We start from the raw sequence: 15,575 nt of genomic DNA on the forward strand, positions 1-15,575 counted from the left end.
TCTCACATGAATCAGCCACCAGCGCTGTGTCATCAGCGAACAACAACTGACTCACTTCCCAAGCTCTCTCATCCCCAACAGACTTCATACTTGCCCCTCTTTCCAAAACTCTTGCATTTACCTCCCTAACAACCCCATCCATAGACAAATTAAACAACCATGGAGACATCACACACCCATGCCGCAAACCTACATTCACTGAGAACCAATCACTTTCCTCTCTTCCTACACGTACACATGCCTTACTTCCTCAATAAAAACTTTTCACTGCTTCTAACAACTTGCCTCCCACACCATATATTCTTAATACCTTCCACAGAGCATCTCTATCAACTCTATCATATGCCTTCTCCAGATCCATAAATGCTACATACAAATCCATTTGCTTTTCTAAGTATTTCTCACATACATTCTTCAATGCAAACACCTGATCCACACATCCTCTACCACTTCTGAAACCACACTGCTCTTCCCCAGTCCGATGCTCTGTACATGCCTTACCTCTCAGGCAATGCCCTCCCATATAACTTTCCAGGAATACTCAACAAACTTATTTATATTTATATTTATTTTATTTTGCTTTGTCGCTGTCTCCTGCGTTTGCTAGGTAGTGCAAGGAAACAGACGAAAGAAATGGCCCAACCCACCCCCAAACACATGTATATACATACACGTCCACACAGGCAAATATACATACCTATACATCTCAATGTACACATATATATACACAAACAGACACACACATATATACCCATGCACACAATTCACACTGTCTGCCTTTATTCATTCCCATTGCCACCTCACCACACATGGAATACCATCCCCCTTCCCCCTGATGTGTGCGAGGTAGCGCTAGGAAAAGACAACAAAGGCCCCATTCGTTCACACTCAGTCTCTAGCTGTCATGCAATAATGCCCGAAACCACAGCTCCCTTTCCACATCCAGGCCCCACACAACTTTCCATGGTTTACCCCAGATGCTTCACATGCCCTGATTCAATCCACTGACAGCACGTCAACCCCGGTATACCACATCGATCCAATTCACTCTATTCCTTGCCCGCCTTTCACCCTCCTGCATGTTCAGGCCCCGATCACTCAAAATCTTTTTCACTCCATCTTTCCATCTCCAATTTGGTCTCCCACTTCTCCTCGTTCCCTCCACCTCCAACACATATATCCTCTTGGTCAATCTTTCCTCACTCATTCTCTCCATGTGCCCAAACCATTTCAAAACACCCTCTTCTGCTCTCTCAACCACGCTCTTTTTATTTCCACACATCTCTCTTACCCTTACATTACTTACTCGATCAAAGCACCTCACACCACACATTGTCCTCAAACATCTCATTTCTAGCACATCCACCCTCCTGCGCACAACTCTATCCATAGCCCACGCCTCGCAACCATATAACATTGTTGGAACCACTATTCCTTCAAACATATCCATTTTTGCTTTCCGAGATAATGTTCTCGACTTCCACACATTCTTCAAGGCTCCTGGGATTTTCGCCCCCTCCCCCACCCTATGATTCACTTCCGCTTCCATGATTCCATCCGCTGCCAGATCCACTCCCAGATATCTAAAACACTTTACTCAACAAACATATACCTCTTTAATTTGAACACACCTTTATCCCCTTTGCCTTTATACAATGGCACTATGCATGCATTCCGCCAATCCTCAGGCACTTCACCATGAACCATACATACGTTGAATATCCTTACCAGCCAGTCAACAATGCAGTCACCCTCTTTTTTAATGAATTCCACTGCAGTACCATCCAAACCCGCCACCTTGCCAACTTTCATCTGCAAAGCTTTCACTGCCTCTTGTCTGTTTACCAAACCATTTTCCCGGACCCTCTCTCTTCACACACCACCTCGACCAAAATACCCTATATCTGCCACTCTATCATCAGACACATTCAACAAACCTTCAAAATACTTACTCCATCTCCTCACTTCACCTCTACATGTTATTTCCTCCCATTAGCCCCCTTCACCGATGTTCCCATTTGTTCTCTTGTCTTACGCACTTTATTTACCTCCTTCCAAAACATCTTTTTATTCTCCCTAAAATTTAATGATGCTCTCTCACCCCAACTCTCATCTCTCATTTGCCCTCTTTTTCACCTCTTGCACCTTTCTCTTGACCTCTTGCCTCTTTCTTTTATACATCTCTCTGTCATTCACACTACTTCCCTGCAAAAATCCTCCAAACGCCTCTCTCTTCTCTTTCACTAACACTCTTACTTATTCATCCCACCACTCGCTACCCTTTCTAATATGTCCACCTCCCACCTTTCTCATGCCACAAGCATCTTTTGCACAAGCCATCACTGCTTCTCTAAATACATCCCATTCCTCCCCCTTTCCCCTTACGTCATTTGCTCTCATCTGTTTCCATTCTGCACTCAATCTCTCCTGGTACTTCCTCACACAAGTTTCCTTTCCAAGCTCACTTACTCTCACCAGTCTCTTCACCCCAACATTCTCTCTTCTTTTCTGAGAACCTCTACAAATCTTCAACTTCACCTCCACATGATAATGATCAGACATCCCTCCAGTTACCCCTCTCAGCACCTTGATATCCAAAAGTCTCTCTCTCACGCGCCTATCAATTAACACGTAATCCATTAATGCTCTTTGGCTATCTCTCCTACTTACATACGTATAGATATGTATATCTCTCTTCTTAAACCAGGTATTCCCAATCACCAGTCCTTTTTCAGCACACAAATCTACAAACAAGCTCTTCACCATTTCCATGTACAACACTGAACACCCCATGTACACCAATTATAACCCCAATTGCCACATTACTCACCTTGCATTTAAATCAACCATCTCTATAACTCGGTCTCGTGCATCAAAGCTGCTAACACACTCACTGAGCTGCTCCCAAACCACTTGCCTCTCATGATCTTTCTTCTCATGACCTGGTGCATAGGCACCAATAATTACCCATCTCTCTCCATCCACTTTTAGTTTTACCCATATCAGTCTAGAGTTTACTTTCTTACACTCTATCACATGCTTTACAACACCTGCTTCAGGAGTAGTGCTACTCCCTCCTTTGCTCTTGTCTTCTCACCAACCCCTGACTTTACACCCAGGACATTCCCAAACCACTCTTCACCTTTACCTTTGAGCTTCGTTTCACTCAGAACCAAAACATTCAGATTCCTTCCCTCAAACATACTACCTATCTCTCCTTTTTTTTCATTTTGGTTACATCCACACACATTTAGACACCCCAGTCTGAGCCTTCGAGGAGGATGAGCACTCCCTGCATGACTCCTTCTGTTTTTAGAAAGTTATGTATATGTGTATGTATGTATATGGGCGTGTATGGGTGTTTATATATATATATATTTCTTTCTTTCATACTGTTTGCCATTTCCCGCGATAGTGAGGTAGCGTTAAGAACAGAGGACTGGGCCTTTGAGGGAATATCCTCACCTGGGCCCCTTCTCTGTTCCTTCTTTTGGAAAATTAAAAAAAAAACGAGAGGGGAGGATTTCCAGCCCTCCGCTCCCTTCCCTTTTAGTCGCCTTCTACGACACGCAGGGAATACGTGGGAAGTATTCTTTCTCCCCTATCCCCAGGGATAAAATATATATATATATATATATATATATATATATATATATATATATATATATATATATATATATATATATATATATATATTATCCCTGGGGATAGGGGATTAAGAATACTTCCCACGTATTCCCTGCATGTTGTAGAAGGCGACTAAAAGGGGAGGGAGCGGGGGGCTGGAAATCCTCCCCTCTCTTTTTTTTAAATTTTCCAAAAGAAGGAACAGAGGGGGGCAGGTGAGGATATTCCAAAAAAGGCCCAGTCCTCTGTTCCTAACGCTACCTCGCTAACGCGGGAAATGGCGAATAGTTTAAAAGAAAAAGATATATATATATATATATATATATATATATATATATATATATATATATATATATATATATATATATATATATATTTTATTATATATATATATATATAATATATGTATTGTTGACTGGTTGGTAAGGTTATTTAATGTATGTATGACTCATGGTGAGGTGCCTGAGGATTGGCGGAATGCGTGCATAGTGCCATTGTACAAAGGCAAAGGGGATAAGAGTGAGTGCTCAAATTACAGAGGTATAAGTTTGTTGAGTATTCCTGGTAAATGATATGGGAGGATATTGATTGAGAGGGTGAAGGCATGTACAGAGCATCAGATTGGGGAAGAGCAGTGTGGTTTCAGAAGTGGTAGAGGATGTGTGGATCAGGTGTTTGCTTTGAAGAATGTATGTGAGAAATACTTAGAAAAGCAAATGGATTTGTATGTAGCATTTATGGATCTGGAGAAGGCATATGATAGAGTTGATAGAGATGCTCTGTGGAAGGTATTAAGAATATATGGTGTGGGAGGCAAGTTGTTAGAAGCAGTGAAAAGTTTTTATTGAGGATGTAAGGCATGTGTACGTGTAGGAAGAGAGGAAAGTGATTGGTTCTCAGTGAATGTAGGTTTGCGGCAGGGGTGTGTGATGTCTCCATGGTTGTTTAATTTGTTTATGGATGGGGTTGTTAGGGAGGTGAATGCACGAGTTTTGGAGAGAGGGGCAAGTATGAAGTCTGTTGGGTATGAGAGAGCTTGGGAAGTGAGTCAGTTGTTGTTCGCTGATGATACAGCGCTGGTGGCTGATTCATGTGAGAAACTGCAGAAGCTGGTGACTGAGTTTGGTAAAGTGTATGAAAGAAGAAAGTTAAGAGTAAATGTGAATAAGAGCAAGGTTATTAGGTACAAGAGGGTTGAGGGTCAAGTCAATTGGGAGGTGAGTTTGAATGGAGAAAAACTGGAGGAAGTGAAATGTTTTAGATATCTGGGAGTGGATCTGGCAGCGGATGGAACCATGGAAGCGGAAGTGGATCATAGGGTGGGGGAGGGGGCGAAAATTCTGGGAGCCTTGAAGAATGTGTGGAAGTCGAGAACATTATCTCGGAAAGCAAAAATGGGTATGTTTGAAGGAATAGTGGTTCCAACAATGTTGTATGGTTGCGAGGCGTGGGCTATGGATAGAGTTGTGTGCAGGAGGATGGATGTGCTGGAAATGAGATGTTTGAGGACAATATGTGGTGTGAGGTGGTTTGATCGAGTAAGCAACGTAAGGGTAAGAGAGATGTGTGGAAATAAAAAGAGCGTGGTTGAGAGAGCAGAAGAGGGTGTTTTGAAATGGTTCGGGCACATGGAGAGAATGAGTGAGGAAAGATTGACCAAGAGAATATATGTGTCGGAGGTGGAGGGAACGAGGAGAAGAGGGAGACCAAATTGGAGGTGGAAAGATGGAGTGAAAAAGATTTTGTGTGATCGGGGCCTGAACATGCAGGAGGGTGAAAGGAGGGCAAGGAATAGAGTGATTTGGAGCGATGTGGTATACCGGGGTTGACGTGCTGGCAGTGGATTGAATCAAGGCATGTGAAGCGTCTGGGGTTAACCATGGAAAGCTGTGTAGGTATGTATATTTGCGTGTGTGGACGTATGTATATACATGTGTATGGGTGTGGGTTGGGCCATTTCTTTCGTCTGTTTCCTTGCGCTACCTCGCAAACGCGGGAGACAGCGACAAAGCAAAAAAAAATATATATATATATATATATATATATATATATATATATATATATATATATATATATATATATATATATATATATATTTTTTTTTTTTATACTTTGTCGCTGTCTCCCGCGTTTGCGAGGTAGCGCAAGGAAACAGACGAAAGAAATGGCACAACCCCCCCCCCCATACACATGTATATACATACGTCCACACACGCAAATATACATACCTACACAGCTTTCCATGGTTTACCCCAGACGCTTCACATGCCTTGATTCAATCCACTGACAGCACGTCAGCCCCGGTATACCACATCGCTCCAATTCACTCTATTCCTTGCCCTCCTTTCACCCTCCTGCATGTTCAGGCCCCGATCACACAAAATCTTTTTCACTCCATCTTTCCACCTCCAATTTGGTCTCCCTCTTCTCCTTGTTCCCTCCACCTCCGACACATATATCCTCTTGATCAATCTTTCCTCACTCATCCTCTCCATGTGCCCAAACCACTTCAAAACACCCTCTTCTGCTCTCTCAACCACGCTCTTTTTATTTCCACACATCTCTCTTACCCTTACGTTACTCACTCGATCAAACCACCTCACACCACACATTGTCCTCAAACATCTCATTTCCAGCACATCCATCCTCCTGCGCACAAGTCTATCCATAGCCCACGCCTCGCAACCATACAACATTGTTGGAACCACTATTCCTTCAAACATACCCATTTTTGCTTTCCGAGATAATGTTCTCGACTTCCACACATTCTTCAAGGCCCCCAGAATTTTCGCCCCCTCCCCCACCCTATGATCCACTTCCGCTTCCATGGTTCCATCCGCTGCCAGATCCACTCCCAGATATCTAAAACACTTCACTTCCTCCAGTTTTTCTCCATTCAAACTCACCTCCCAATTGACTTGACCCTCAACCCTACTGTACCTAATAACCTTGCTCTTATTCACATTTACTCTTAACTTTCTTCTTCCACACACTTTACCAAACTCAGTCACCAGCTTCTGCAGTTTCTCACATGAATCAGCCACCAGCGCTGTGTCATCAGCGAACAACAACTGACTCACTTCCCAAGCTCTCTCATCCCCAACAGACTTCATACTTGCCCCTCTTTCCAAAACTCTTGCATTTACCTCCCTAACAACCCCATCCATAGACAAATTAAACAACCATGGAGACATCACACACCCCTGCCGCAAACCTACATTCACTGAGAACCAATCACTTTCCTCTCTTCCTACACGTACACATGCCTTACTTCCTCGATAAAAACTTTTCACTGCTTCTAACAACTTTCCTCCCACACCATATATTCTTAATACCTTCCACAGAGCATCTCTATCAACTCTATCATATGCCTTCTCCAGATCCATAAATGCTACATACAAATCCATTTGCTTTTCTAAGTATTTCTCACATACATTCTTCAAAGCAAACACCTGATCCACACATCCTCTACCACTTCTGAAACCACACTGCTCTTCCCCAATCTGATGCTCTGTACATGCCTTCACCCTCTCAATCAATACCCTCCCATATAATTTACCAGGAATACTCAACAAACTTATACCTCTGTAATTTGAGCACTCACTCTTATCCCCTTTGCCTTTGTACAATGGCACTATGCACGCATTCCGCCAATCCTCAGGCACCTCACCATGAGTCATACATACATTAAATAACCTTACCAACCAGTCAACAATACAGTCACCCCCCTTTTTAATAAATTCCACTGCAATACCATCCAAACCTGCTGCCTTGCCGGCTTTCATCTTCCGCAAAGCTTTCACTACCTCTTCTCTGTTTACCAAATCATTTTCCCTAACCCTCTCACTTTGCACACCACCTCGACCAAAACACCCTATATCTGCCACTCTATCATCAAACACATTCAACAAACCTTCGAAATACTCACTCCATCTCCTTCTCACATCACCACTACTTGTTATCACCTCCCCATTTGCGCCCTTCACTGAAGTTCCCATTTGCTCCCTTGTCTTACGCACTTTATTTACCTCCTTCCAGAACATCTTTTTATTCTCCCTAAAATTTAATGATACTCTCTCACCCCAACAGGATGGAAAAAGGTGAGAACAATGGAAGTAAGGGGAGTGGGGGAGGAATGGGATGTATTTAGGGTATCAGTGATGGATTGCGCAAAAGATGCTTGTGGCATGAGAAGAGTGGGAGGTGGGTTGATTAGAAAGGGTAGTGAGTGGTGGGATGAAGAAGTAAGAGTATTAGTGAAAGAGAAGAGAGAGGCATTTGGACGATTTTTGCAGGGAAAAAATGCAATTGAGTGGGAGATGTATAAAAGAAAGAGACAGGAGGTCAAGAGAAAGGTGCAAGAGGGTTAGGGAAAATGATTTGGTAAACAGAGAAGAGGTAGTAAAAGCTTTGCGGAAGATGAAAGCCGGCAAGGCAGCAGGTTTGGATGGTATTGCAGTGGAATTTATTAAAAAGGGGGGTGACTGTATTGTTGACTGGTTGGTAAGGTTATTTAATGTATGTATGACTCATGGTGAGGTGCCTGAGGATTGGCGGAATGCGTGCATAGTGCCATTGTACAAAGGCAAAGGGGATAAGAGTGAGTGCTCAAATTACAGAGGTATAAGTTTGTTGAGTATTCCTGGTAAATTATATGGGAGGGTATTGATTGAGAGGGTGAAGGCATGTACAGAGCATCAGATTGGGGAAGAGCAGTGCGGTTTCAGAAGTGGTAGAGGATGTGTGGATCAGGTGTTTGCTTTGAAGAATGTATGTGAGAAATACTTAGAAAAGCAAATGGATTTGTATGTAGCATTTATGGATCTGGAGAAGGCATATGATAGAGTTGATAGAGATGCTCTGTGGAAGGTATTAAGAATATATGGTGTGGGAGGCAAGTTGTTAGAAGCAGTGAAAAGTTTTTATCGAGGATGTAAGGCATGTGTACGTGTAGGAAGAGAGGAAAGTGATTGGTTCTCAGTGAATGTAGGTTTGCGGCAGGGGTGTGTGATGTCTCCATGGTTGTTCAATTTGTTTATGGATGGGGTTGTTAGGGAGGTAAATGCAAGAGTCCTGGAAAGAGGGGCAAGTATGAAGTCTGTTGGGGATGAGAGAGCTTGGGAAGTGAGTCAGTTGTTGTTCGCTGATGATACAGCGCTGGTGGCTGATTCATGTGAGAAACTGCAGAAGCTGGTGACTGAGTTTGGTAAAGTGTGTGGAAGTAGAAAGTTAAGAGTAAATGTGAATAAGAGCAAGGTTATTAGGTACAGTAGGGGTGAGGGTCAAGTCAATTGGGAGGTGAGTTTGAATGGAGAAAAACTGGAGGAAGTGAAGTGTTTTAGATATCTGGGAGTGGATCTGTCAGCGGATGGAACCATGGAAGCGGAAGTGGATCATAGGGTGGGGGAGGGGGCGAAAATTTTGGGAGCCTTGAAAAATGTGTGGAAGTCGAGAACATTATCTCGGAAAGCAAAAATGGGTATGTTTGAAGGAATAGTGGTTCCAACAATGTTGTATGGTTGCGAGGCGTGGGCTATGGATAGAGATGTGCGCAGGAGGATGGATGTGCTGGAAATGAGATGTTTGAGGACAATGTGTGGTGTGAGGTGGTTTGAGCGAGTGAGTAACGTAAGGGTAAGAGAGATGTGTGGAAATAAAAAGAGCGTGGTTGAGAGAGCAGAAGAGGGTGTTTTGAAATGGTTTGGGCACATGGAGAGAATGAGTGAGGAAAGATTGACCAAGAGGATATATGTGTCGGAGGTGGAGGGAACGAGGAGAAGAGGGAGACCAAATTGGAGGTGGAAAGATGGAGTGAAAAAGATTTTGTGTGATCGGGGCCTGAACATGCAGGAGGGTGAAAGGAGGGCAAGGAATAGAGTGAATTGGAGCGATGTGGTATACCGGGGTTGACGTGCTGTCAGTGGATTGAATCAAGGCATGTGAAGCGTCTGGGGTAAACCATGGAAAGCTGTGTAGGTATGTATATTTGCGTGTGTGGACGTATGTACATGTGTATGGGGGGGGGGTTGGGCCATTTCTTTCGTCTGTTTCCTTGCGCTACCTCGCAAACGCGGGAGACAGCGACAAAGTATAAAAAAAAAAAAAAAAAAAAAAAAAAAAAAAAAAAAAAAATATATATATATATATATATATATATATATATATATTTTATATATATATATATATATATTATTGACTGGTTGGTAAGGTTATTTAATGTATGTATGACTCATGGTGAGGTGCCTGAGGATTGGCGGAATGCGTGCATAGTGCCATTGTACAAAGGCAAAGGGGATAAGAGTGAGTGCTCAAATTACAAAGGTATAAGTTGGTTGAGTATTCCTGGTAAATTATATGGGAGGGTATTGATTGAGAGGGTGAAGGCATGTACAGAGCATCAGATTGGGGAAGAGCAGTGTGGTTTCAGAAGTGGTAGAGGATGTGTGGATCAGGTGTTTGCTTTGAAGAATGTATGTGAAAAATACTTAGAAAAGCAAATGGATTTGTATTTAGCATTTATGGATCTGGAGAAGGCATATGATAGAGTTGATAGAGATGCTCTGTGGAAGGTATTAAGAATATATGGTGTGGGAGGCAAGTTGTTAGAAGCAGTGAAAAGTTTTTATCGAAGATGTAAGGCATGTGTACGTGTAGGAAGAGAGGAAAGTGATCGGTTCTCAGTGAATGTAGGTTTGTGGCAGGGGTGTGTGATGTCTCCATGGTTGTTTAATTTGTTTATGGATGGAGTTGTTAGGGAGGTGAATGCAAGAGTTGGAAAGAGGGGCAAGTATGAAGTCTGTTGGGGATGAGAGAGCTTGGGAAGTGAGTCAGTTGTTGTTCGCTGATGATACAGCGCTGGTGGCTGATTCATGTGAGAAACTGCCGAAGCTGGTGACTGAGTTTGGTAAAGTGTGTGAAAGAAGAAAGTTAAGAGTAAATGTGAATAAGAGCAAGGTTATTAGGTACAGTTGGGTTGAGGGTCAAGTCAATTGGGAGGTAAGTTTGAATGGAGAAAAACTGGAGGAAGTAAAGCATATGGAACCATGGCAGCGGATGGAACCATGGAAGCGGATGGAACCATGGAAGCGGAAGTAAATCATAGGATGGGCGAGGGGACGAAAATCCTGGAAGCCTTGAAGAATGTGTGGAAGTCGAGAACATTATCTCGGAAAGGAAAAATGGGTATGTTTGAAGGAATAGTGGTTCCAACAATGTTGTATGCTCGCGAGACGTGGGCTATGGATAGAGTTGTGCGCAGGAGGGTGGATGTGCTGGAAATGAGATGTTTGAGGACAATATGTGGTATGAGGTGGTTTGATCGAGTAAGTAATGTAAGGGTGAGAGAGATGTGTGGAAATAAAAAGAGTGTGGTTGAGAAAGCAGAAGAGGGAGTTTTGAAATGGTTTGGGCACATGGAGAGAATGAGTGAGGAAAGATTGACCAAGAGGATATATGTGTTGGAGGTGGAGGGAACGAGGAGAAGTGGGAGACCAAATTGGAGGTGGAAAGATGGAGTGAAAAAGATTTTGAGTGATCGGGGCCTGAACATGCAGGAGGGTGAAAGGCAGGCAAGGAATAGAGTGAATTTGATCGATATGGTATACTGGGGTTGACGTGCTGTCAGTGGATTGAATCAGGGCATGTGAAGCGTCTGGGGTAAACCATGGAAAGTTGTGTGGGACCTGGATGTGGAGAGGGAGCTGTGGTTTCGGGCATTATTGCATGACAGCTAGAGACTGAGTGTGAACGAATGTGGCTTTTGTTGTCCTTTTCTAGCGCTACCTTGCACACATGAGGGGGGAGGGGGATTTTATTCCATGTGTGGCGAGGTGGCGATGGGAATGAATAAAGGCAGACAGTGTGAATTGTGTGCATGTGTATATATGTATGTGTCTGTGTGTGTATATATATATATGTGTACATTGAGATGTATTGGTATGTATATTTGCGTGTGTGGACGTGTATGTATATACATGTGTATGGGGGTGGGTTGGGCCATTTCTTTAGTCTGTTTCCTTGCGCTACCGTGCAAACGCAGGAGACAGCGACAAAGCAAAATGAAATAAAAAAATGTATGTTTATCCCTGGGGATAGGGGAAAAAGAATACTTCCCACGTATTCCCTGCGTGTCATAGAAGGCGACTAAAAGGGGAGGGAGCGGGGGGCTGGAAATCCTCCCCTTTTGTTTTTTTTTTAATTTTCCAAAAGAAGGAACAGAGAAGGGGGCCAGGTGAGGATATTCCCTCAGAGGCCCAGTCCTCTGTTCTTAACACTACCTTGCTAACGCGGGAAATGGCGAAAAGTTTGAAAGAAGAAAAAAGATGTATGTATATGAGTGGATGGGCCTTTCTTTGTCTGTTTTCTGGCTTGGTTACCTGTTCCTGATGTTACCTTGTTAATGAGGGAACTAGCAAACAAGTCAAAATGAACATTAAAATGTAGATCTAATTTCCTACATTCAGTTTTTGGTATGACACCTTTATCCAATTCTTCACTGTTAGACCCACATATGTTATGATTATATAATAATCAAATAGATTATAGTCTGAACCGCTGGACTTCTTATTACTTCATAGCAAATAATGCTGGATTTCATCTACATTGAGAGGTCTACTATCCTCTCAACGTCATGTTTAAAGGGTAACTGACTGAACTGCTGTTTAAGAAGGCCATAGGCATCTCATTCTACCACTATAGAACAGCTGAAATTAGATCACTCATGAAAAGCATGGATTGAGATTCTCATTATCAAATAATGTACATTTCATGAGGTCTGGTTAAAGATGGAAATGTTATAGAAATAGGGAAAGACAAATGTTGAAAGTATTCTGAAGCTTTGTTGTTTGAGGAACGGCGGCATCAGAATTGTCAACCATTGTGTAGCTAATCTCCACACAGAAACCTAGGGGTGCAGTAGCCTGTTGCATGCTCTGGGTCCTGGCATTAGTGCCTGGAACATATGCAGAAAGCTTACTGGAGTTGTTGCAGAAGTTAATACATGTAAAACAGAGGTAGGACAGCATCATCATGACAAATGAAAAGGAATGGTTGAGGAGAATTGATATTGTAAAGTTGATAAGGCATGAGGCTTGTCTTCCTACTCTGGTTAAGAGAAAGATGGAAGAAGAGTCTCCCCAGTTATGCAGTCATTTTATATGCTGGGGCATATTGGAACCATGTAGAAGTGGAATAGCTGTTTGCAGCTCATTAATGAAACATTTCATAAATGAGAGAATAAAATTATTTTGGGAAGGACAACTATAACTATTCTTTATGAAAATAGTCGGGTAGAAAAAAAGGAAGGTTTTATTAAACAATGACAGTGAAGTTTGAGAACTGTAAACAATTGAAATGAAAAGTTGCATGAAAAATAATATAGTACTGTGATACTAAGTTGAAAATCATCTCTATGCAGAAAATGGCTTCAAAGTTAGGGCAGTGGATGAGCCTAACATAAAGCAACGAAAAACTGGTGATGATGTAAATCTGTTCCTGATCCACGCTCCTTCATTGTCCACATTCCTTCAGTGTTTAAAGGTTATCTTTTACATATGTCATATAGAAATATGACCTTTGAAGATTGCTGTTAAAGATCTGAAATGTTTGTTTATACTTTTAACTAATCTTAGGAACATTTTAAGTGTCCAAAACCACTTAAACTGTTAGTACATTTCACCCTTCACCATTGTTAGTTTGAAAAATGATTGAAGTCAAGATTGGTGATTTTTAGATAAACTCAAATGTTTTGTGGGAAGGACAAAGTGTGTGTTCCTTTTTCAGCGTTTAGAAGGACCAAGTAGAACAGGGTTGTGGTAGCATTCTACCCTATCCCTTTGGCTGTATGCAGTAAACTCATTTAAGTATCTGTCTTGATTTCATCACCATCTCTTTCCTCATTACAGCTGTGCCATTTTTAGTAACTTTTTTTTGCCATTATTCTATCTTTGTGCTGTCATATTCATTTCATATTCTTCTAATCTCTAAGGTTACCACAGTAACATTATTTTCTTTTTTATCTCATGGTTTTAAAAAAAGAAAAGGCTGTTTTAAGTACTCCCCTGTCAAATTCATCATTACCTGTTGCAGAGACTGCGAACAGAAAATAGACTACTGCGACAAAGAATAGACTGTTTGGAAGCAGAATCCTCAGCCCTTGCTGACAGGCTAATCCAGGGTCAAGTATCACGAGCTGAGGAGGCAGAACATAACTTTGCCATTAAGGTATGAGTTAGAAATCTTATAATTTTTTAGTATTATGTATTAATAGAATATTATGTATCACTAAATGAGGACATGAAGCTTATTAATTTTCAATTCCTGGTAGCGGGAGCTTGCTGCTCTAAGGCAGCATGATGGAGAAACAATGGAGCACTTGATGGAAGCTCGGGAGAAGATACGTAAACTGACAGGAATGATTGAAGAGGTATGTCTTTTTTGACAGTATGTGTCCTCATATTTCCTGCACTTTTATGTAAGACTTATAACCTGACTGTAAACTTTAAACTAATGCTGCATTACATTTTCTAACATCCAAGCACTTGTTTTATAAGGCTTGTTGGAACTGTTTCAAATGCATCAGTATTCCAGCTGCCTTTATTAATCGCATGGTAATCCACCATAACTTTCAGAACTGTTCTTCTCGAGAGTCATCTCTGGCAGAGCTCATGGTCAAGGAAGAAGAGCTGACGCAGAAAGAGGAGCTGGTCAAGTGTTTACAAGAGGAACTAGTACAGGTTAGCCTGACATGTTATTCCCCCTTTTGTGTTATATTCAGAATGGTAATATTTTTGATGATTCCATGGCTTGGAAGACTGTAGAGCTTGTATCTTACATTCTCCCTATGTCATTGGTCTCTGATTTGTGTTTTTTTATGGTAATTATTCCACTTAGAAATTTTAATACACTTTGTTCAATATAAATCTTTAAGAATGTGTATGATAAGAGCATAGGAGTAATATAGACTGGTTTGATTTTTCATAAGGCTATTATTTATAGGTGAGGTTAAAGACTGCTGAAGCAGAGGCAACTATCCGTGACCTTCGAGCTAGAATCCAGGAACTAGAGGAAGAACAGAAAAAACTAAGAGAAGCAACTCCAGAACATTCTGTAGCCCACTTACAGGAAGAATTGATTGCTGTAAGATTACGGGAGGCAGAAGCCAACCTAGCCCTCAAAGACCTCAGGCACAGAGTTCAAGAGCTTACACAGCTTTGGACAAAACACGTTCAGGTAAAATTTTATTGCCCTATCATATCTTTATCTCTAGAATACTGGATTTTTTCCTTTATCTCTTCTTTTGATAAGTATGGTATTAAATTGAATTTTTCAATGAATACATATTTGTGTACCTTGTGCAGTGGTTTACGTCCCTGATCATGACAATTAAACAGAATGTCAAGGAAGAAAAGGAAGAGGGACACAGTTTAGGAGGTGTTTGTGAGAGGAATTGACTTGAAGGAGTGTTTGGAGATTATATGAGATATCCTAGTAGATGTTTGGGAGTCAACACTTGAATACTGACTGACTGTGTTTGAACACAAAGATATATAAATGAAAATGGATTAGGATTATATGTTACAGAATGAAATTCATATAATGATTCAGTAGGGTGGACAAAAGTAAGAAAGTTAAAATCTATATAGTATCCCCTGTTGAACTAAAGCTTGAATATTAGATTCCAAAGTCAGTCAATAGAGTTGCCAGAGCTACAAATAGTGTGAGAATGAAAAAATAAGCAGTCAAGTGTGGCCAGGATTGTTCATAATGTATCATACTAATATTCACAAGTTGAACATGGATCTTTTATCAGTAGAATCCCAGGAAAAGTATAGGAAATTGGCATGTTTTTTTTGAGCTTTGACTTGAAATTTGGAAAATAGGTAGAATTAGGAATGAGGAAATCAGGAGTAGATGTTATTATGATTGAAGTGGTTGATAGTAAAAAACAG

The 15,575-nt window shown here is 41.5% G+C and overlaps 1 protein-coding gene across 2 annotated transcripts in view; it reads left to right on the plus strand.

The window, feature by feature from the left end:
• The window catches only part of Evi5 (ecotropic viral integration site 5), a 275,848-nt gene that overhangs the window by 199,302 nt on the left and 60,971 nt on the right, over window positions 1-15,575 (plus strand). For both annotated transcript variants that reach the window (XM_071693513.1, XM_071693512.1), the window contains 4 exons: window positions 13,714-13,848; window positions 13,952-14,050; window positions 14,256-14,360; window positions 14,623-14,856. In XM_071693513.1, coding sequence (XP_071549614.1) covers window positions 13,714-13,848; window positions 13,952-14,050; window positions 14,256-14,360; window positions 14,623-14,856 — 573 coding nt within the window. The remainder of the gene's footprint in view (window positions 1-13,713; window positions 13,849-13,951; window positions 14,051-14,255; window positions 14,361-14,622; window positions 14,857-15,575) is intronic.

The sequence above is a fragment of the Panulirus ornatus genome, chromosome 55, assembly GCF_036320965.1.
Source record: "Panulirus ornatus isolate Po-2019 chromosome 55, ASM3632096v1, whole genome shotgun sequence".
NCBI classification, from domain to species: Eukaryota; Metazoa; Arthropoda; class Malacostraca; order Decapoda; family Palinuridae; genus Panulirus; species Panulirus ornatus.